Here is a 6,631-nt window from a genome sequence, read left to right on the forward strand (position 1 = left end):
AAACCTGCAACTTGTTGTTCTAATGCTAACACTGCATGGCCCGGATTAGTTTTCAAGGTTCATTCCCTTTTCCTAATGGCAAGGAGAAAGTTCCATAAGTCAGTCCGAGCCTAAGGCTCGTCCACATGGCCTCTGGGGAAACCTTAAGGTCAGTGTTTCCTTGAAACTAGATAAACTGACCCCGCCGTGCCCAGCCCGGCCCCGCGGGCGCCCCGCGTGACGGCGCCCGGGCGGCAGGACCGGCCTGGGGACGCGCGGGGCGGCGCGGTTGCCCTTTTGAATGCCTCCTGCGGCTCGGAGCGCTGGCGGGCGCTGAAGTGTGAGTGAATGTAGCCCCGCGGAGCCAATGAGCTGGGACCGGATGCGATATATCCTCTGGGACAACAACTGCTCTGTTCCGCCTCGGATCCACATGACGCCATTTACTGCTGCCGCGGCCGCCGCAGAGCTCCCTGCCTCCGGAAAGGCGAGGGCGCAGGCCAACGGCGAGCCCCCCCCCCCCCCGGCCGGGCCCCAGACCCTCCTCCTCCTCCTCCCTCACCTCCTCCTCCGCACCCACCGCCCCCGCCTCGGCCTCGCCGCCGCGCCTCCACAACGCCCAGTCTGCACCGTTGAGAACCGCGCGGCGCAGCGCGAGCGGAGGAGAGGGGCCGGCGGAGCGCGCAGCGCCCAGGCCCCCGCGCCCGCCCGGCCCGGCCCGCGCCCCCGCGCCGCCTCAGCTGCGACGCGGCCGCAGGACTTGGCCATCTGGCTTTACATTCTCTCTGAGGCGGTTTTCTTTTTCTCCTTCGCTCATCTGCCAGGAAAAGACACTAGCCGTTGGCGCTTCGGCCTCCAGTTCATTGAGAAAAAGGAAATACTCCGCGTGCGTTTCTAGAAGGGGGGTCGCCCCCAGCCCCGAACCCCGGAGTGTTAATCGGCTGGGGACTTGGCTCCGGATTTTCCTCTCCTTTTTTCCTCCCGCCGATTGCTCGGAACTTGGACTGAAGCAGAGTTTGGAAAGAAGGGACGAAAAGTTTGCATCGGGGCTGGATTTTATTTGCACATCGCAGGAAGACGAGAATCCAACGGAGAGGGGTTGTTGCAAAGCCGCGATCACGGTGAGGCACGTTTGGCTCTTCCCCTCCTGGCGCCTTGGCCGGCGCGTTGTGGGCAACATGGAGTAGGTGCAGCCGGACCAGGAGTGGGGTCTGTCTCTTCCTCAGGCCTCCCTTTCTCTAACCCCGCAGGTTCCCCGCGGGGATCCAGGGAACTGCCGGTGGAGCTGCCTTGCCCCGGGCTCGGCCTGCCTCGGCGGGGGCTGCAGTGCGCGCCGGGTACGGTGTCCCCAGCCCTAGGACCCCACGCGCCCGCGCTCTGGGGGGTTGGGGTGGCGGACTGCTCGTCGCGAGTCGGCTGCTGGCCCTGCATTGGCCGCGAATTCGGCGCTGAGAGCAGGAGAGGGAGGGGGAACACTTTTGTGTTTTCCAGGTCCCCGTTGTAGGCGCCCGCATTTCTAACCTGTTCTTCTCCGGGGAAGGCAAGTCCTGGGTGAGACTGTCCCGAGGCAGGGGCGCCAGCGGGACCGAGGGCGCGCGGGTCGCTCGCCTCACGGGGGCAGCGAGACCCCGCGGCTGAAAAATGGGCAGGGTGCCGGGTACAGAGGCGAGCCGGTGCGGGTGGAAGCGTCGCCCCACCGGGCGCCGCGTCTGCGGTTCGGAAGTGCAGCTCTCTCTTTTTTCCGTTCTCTGTGGTCGGCTTGGGTCACGCTTTTTTTATTTTTGGAAGATTGGGCTGACCTAGCACAGGAAGAAAGTCATCAAGCGGTCGCGATCGTTTTCCATTACCTGAAAATAGGTGGCAAAAGAGGCTAGTTTTTTTGTTGTTAATTTCCTTTGATGGGCTGATCTACTTGTTTGTTGCTGCTGCCTTGAATTCGGAATCTTGTGCGTTTTTACAAAGCGGTTTCTGTGTTTGCCCCACCCTCGTGCTGAAGTCCTTTCCCCTTAATCCTTAGTCTGATCACACGGTGTTCTTAATGGGGGTTTCTAAGCATTTTCCGGGTGGGGAATGGGGGAGCGTGGGGGGTGGGCGGCGGTAGCTGCAAAGGAGGCTAGGAATGGGCAGTAATCATTTTTGTTTAAAAAAAAAAAAAAATTCTCCCCCTCCCCGCAAAGATGCTACTTTCCACTGCAAGCAAATCTTCGCGGAAAGTTTCCAGCCTAGGGATCTGCGTTCTGCACGCCTGGCTTGTGCAGTGGGGCCCTGGGAATTGCCCTTTCTAAGCAATTTTCCTTTCACTTTTTCTCTCCATCCAAAAGGAGATGGGGTGTGCAGATTGCAGGCAATGCCCCTTCGGTCAGTGCATGGTGGAGTCGACCAGTGTGCGTGGGTTAGACCTCTGCCCCGGCAGGGTGTCTAAGGCATGGCTTTCGGCGTCAGGGGCTTGAAACCTGTGCCCGACGTTCGAGGGCCTTTGCCAGAACGCCCCGCGGTGGGCTGCGTGACCTGCCTGGGGGTGGAGTGGCTCCCTCTTGGAGCTGGGAGGCAGTTCTCTGGGGTGGGGTATATTTTACTCGGGAGGTAGGGAGGGGGAAGTGTGAGCGTTTCAAGGCACGTCCCCTTCGGAGGAGCCCGCACCCCCGCCCCTCGCCTTCTAGGCAGTCTTGGGATTGTGTGCAGGGGGAGGGCAGCTTGGCCCCTGGGCTGTGTCAGTCTCCCCGGAGGAAAGTCCCCCGGGGCTCTGACTGTGTCCCACCTGCTGGGGACGGTGTTGGGACGCTGATAGAGCCGATAAACGGAGTGAAAGCAAAGATCAACGTCTTCTTCTCCGCCTTTTCTGTGGGAAGTGAGATCCGGTTTCCAGCTCTGCCTTGTTCCGAATTGGGAGGCGTGTGTCACCTGCCTGTGTCTCTTTTATAAAAATCGGAGACTGGATAAAGGTCCACTTTTTCCCGTTTTTGTTCATTGTAGACTTGGCAAAGGGGGTGATAGTTTTGAAATTTATAGAGGGTTTGCAGTTTAAGCGATTACATGTCAGAATGATAGATTTGAGACGTGACAGGAATTTCTGAAACACTTCCTGTTATCCCCAGTCAGTTTAGGTTCTGAACTATTAAGTTTTTGGAAACAGGCAAAGCAGTTACTATTTTTGACATAATTTATTTCTAAAACAGAACAGTCTTTTGGGTACAGAATTAAGGATGCTTTCTCAGGCTATCAAGCTGTAAAATATTTGAGCCACAAGTTGTTGAGAAGTTGAAAATAAGTTCCTGTCTTGTTGCTGGTTGTTCTTGTGTTCCTGGCACCTAATAGGATTTGAATGGATTTGTTTTTAATTTATAACTTTTGCTACTGTAGAGTTAATAATGCATGACTGTTGTGAAATTTATAACATCCTTGGGGGGGCGAATATTTGCTTTTTCGCAAGTCACATTCATTCTACGGTATTCTAAAAAGTTGCAGGATACTGGCTAAAATATAGTTAAAGGTATTTGATGTAAAAGCAGACAAAGTAAGAACCAAGAATTTCTGGGCTGCATTTATTGATGTTTAAGGCAAACATGACTACGACAAAGTTAAACCTATCTCGATTTTGAATCCTTTGGCAGCAGTGTTGGGTTCTAACGTTATTTTCTTTCAATCTTTACCTTGAACCTGAACCTTGCAATTTTATGATTGAAACAAAGATTAGCTTTGTGTTACTATACATCGCAAGATTAAAGAATGGTCAATACCTGGTCCTAATTTTTACTTTTTGGTATGGCATCGATCGTATGGCTATTCTAAAACCCTCCATGGCCACTGCATCTCAAATCCTGTTCCTCTGGGGGAGTGGAAATCAAAGAGTTAATTCAGGTGGGCGGAGAGTGGGAAGTGTCCTGGAGTGTAAACCAGCTCTTTCCTCTTGGTTTCTGCAGGAATTCAGATGTGTTCTAAGCCCGCTGGAGTGACCACACTTCCCAGACCTGATGGAGGCCAGAGCTCAGAGTGGCAGCGGGTCGCCGTCCTTGCTGCAAGCACCCCGTGACATTGGCAGGCAGCGTGGGGAGCCCGACCCCAGAGAAGCCCTCACCCAGCAGGTACACGTGTTGTCTCTGGATCAGATCAGAGCCATCCGAAACACCAATGAGTACACGGAGGGGCCTACTGTGGTCCCGAGACCTGGGCTCAAGCCGGCTCCTCGCCCCTCCGCTCAGCACAAACATGAGAGGCTCCACGGTCTGCCCGAGCACCGCCAGCCTCCCAGGCTCCAGCACCCACAGGTGCATTCTTCTGCACGAGCCCCTCTGTCCAGGTCCATCAGCACAGTCAGCTCGGGGTCTCGGAGCAGTACAAGGACAAGTACCAGCAGCAGTTCCTCTGAACAGAGACTGTTAGGACCATCTTTCTCCTCGGGGCCTGTTGCTGATGGGATAATCCGTGTGCAGCCCAAATCGGAGCTCAAGCCAGGTGAGCTTAAGCCCCTGAGCAAGGAAGATTTGGGCCTGCATGCCTACAGGTGTGAGGACTGTGGCAAGTGCAAGTGTAAGGAGTGCACCTACCCTAGGCCTCTGCCATCAGACTGGATCTGTGACAAGCAGTGCCTTTGCTCAGCCCAAAACGTGATTGACTATGGGACTTGTGTGTGCTGTGTGAAAGGTCTCTTCTATCACTGTTCTAATGATGATGAGGACAACTGTGCTGACAACCCGTGTTCTTGCAGCCAGTCTCACTGTTGTACACGTTGGTCTGCCATGGGCGTCATGTCTCTCTTTTTGCCTTGTTTATGGTGTTACCTTCCAGCCAAGGGTTGCCTTAAATTGTGCCAGGGGTGTTATGACCGGGTTAACAGGCCTGGATGCCGCTGTAAAAACTCAAACACAGTTTGCTGCAAAGTTCCCACTGTCCCACCCAGGAACTTTGAAAAACCAACATAGCACCATTAATCAGGAATAGGACAGTAATAAGGATTGTTCCTTTTTTTTTTTTTTTTTTTTAAACACATATGCAACCAACTAAACAGTTAGAATCTTGGCACTGTTAATAATAGAGGGTTGGGATATCCTTTGCTGTTTGCAGTGAAATGCTTTTTGTCCGTGTGCCATTTTAACTGATATGCTTGTTAGAACTCAGCTAATGGAGCTCAAAGTATGGGATACAGAACTTGGGGACCCGTGTGTTGCATAAGCTAAAGCAACAGACACTCCTAGGCACAGTTTTTGTTTGTGAATAGTTACTTGCAAAATTTGTAAATTAGCAAATGACTTTTTTTCCATTGTTTTCTCCAGAGATAATGTGCTATATTTTTGTATATACAATAATATTTGCAACTGTGAAAAACAAGTTGTGCCATACCATGTGGCACAGTCACAAAATATTATACTAATATGTTGTACATTCGGAAGAATGTGAACCAATCAGTATGTTTTTAGATTGTATTTTGCCTTACAGAAAGCCTTTATTGTAAGACTCTGATTTCCCTTTGGACTTCATGTATATTGTACAGTTACAGTAAAATTCAACCTTTATTTTCTAATTTTTCAACATATTGTTTAGTGTAAAGAATATTTATTTGAAGTTTTATTATTTTATAAAAAAGAATATTTATTTTAAGAGGCATCTTACAGATTTTGCCCCTTTTATGAGGATGTGCTAGTTGCTGCAAATGAGGGGTTACAGATGCATATGTTCAATATAAAATAGAAAATATATTAACGTTTGAAATTAAACGGAACTGTTTTGTCTTATTTTACCTTTTCTTTGTTTTTGGTTTTTTTTGAAGTGAAAAAACCCACATTTTATGTGAAGACTAGCATTTCAATGAAATAGTTTCACTTATCTACAAGGTTCTTTAAAGGGGAGATTCAGTGATATCTTTTTTTTTTCTTTCTCCAGAACTAATTCTAGTAATCGGGAGGGAAATACCTGAGCATTTGCCTCGGCTGTATTAATCCTGAGATCATTGTTCCTGTTCTTCCCTTTTACAGATCTGCTGGCTTTCCTTTGTTTTGCATGTTTAAAAAAAAAAAGTCTTAAACTAATTCATTCTGGAGACTTCCCTAAAAGATTAACAATTAGGTTTTTTTCTTTACATACGGAATTAAGTATTAAGAATAGCCAGCCATGAGGCTAATTCAAGACCAGAAAAACGAGTTTAGTTCAACATTTATTGAATGTCCTCTGTCAGGTATGCAGTATACACAGATCAATGCTTGTAACTGAGGCAAAAATGTTTTCTTGACAGCTGATTATGGCTATGTGTTTTCCAGCCTATATGGTTTTAGACTTAATTTATCACCGTGATACCGGAAGTTTGTTATGTTAGAAAAGACAGGAAAATTATAACTTGGTTTGATTCAGGTGTTGGATATCATAAAATCTCATCCTATATTGGCCTAATAATTGAAGCCCGAGGAAGCCAATTGAGAGGCCTGGTCTTATTTAATCAAATTACCCAGAAAATTGTTAAATTCCACTTTGGGAAAAAGACGCAATACCTCAAAAAGCCAGTGTGTTTGCATTTGTCTTTTGGGAGCAAATACACACTAAGCTGCTACAGCCCAGCTCGACAAATAACTAGGTTTTCTTACTTGTAATAAGTCACTTCATTAATTAGTTTGTGGATGATGATTTTTTTCTTCTGAAGCACAACCTCTTGCTGCCAAGAATC

At 49.3% G+C, this 6,631-nt stretch overlaps 1 protein-coding gene across 1 annotated transcript; it reads left to right on the plus strand.

Annotated features, from left to right (window-relative positions):
* Nucleotides 1–689: 689 nt before the first annotated feature.
* SPRY2 (sprouty RTK signaling antagonist 2) lies at nt 690–5,708 on the plus strand. The gene is made up of 2 exons (XM_032402789.1): nt 690–1,100; nt 3,900–5,708. Exon 2 carries the CDS (start codon nt 3,951–3,953, stop codon nt 4,896–4,898), a length of 948 nt encoding a protein of 315 aa, XP_032258680.1. The 5' UTR covers nt 690–1,100; nt 3,900–3,950; the 3' UTR covers nt 4,899–5,708.
* Nucleotides 5,709–6,631: the final 923 nt, after the last annotated feature.

This window comes from Phoca vitulina, unplaced genomic scaffold (genome assembly GCF_004348235.1).
Source record: "Phoca vitulina isolate PV1807 unplaced genomic scaffold, GSC_HSeal_1.0 scaffold5, whole genome shotgun sequence".
In the NCBI taxonomy this organism is placed as follows: domain Eukaryota; kingdom Metazoa; phylum Chordata; class Mammalia; order Carnivora; family Phocidae; genus Phoca; species Phoca vitulina.

Coding starts and splice junctions, on each gene's coding strand:
- SPRY2 (XM_032402789.1), top strand. CDS start 3,951: ATGGAGGCCAGAGCTCAGAGTGGCAGCGGGTCGCCGTCCTTGCTGCAA.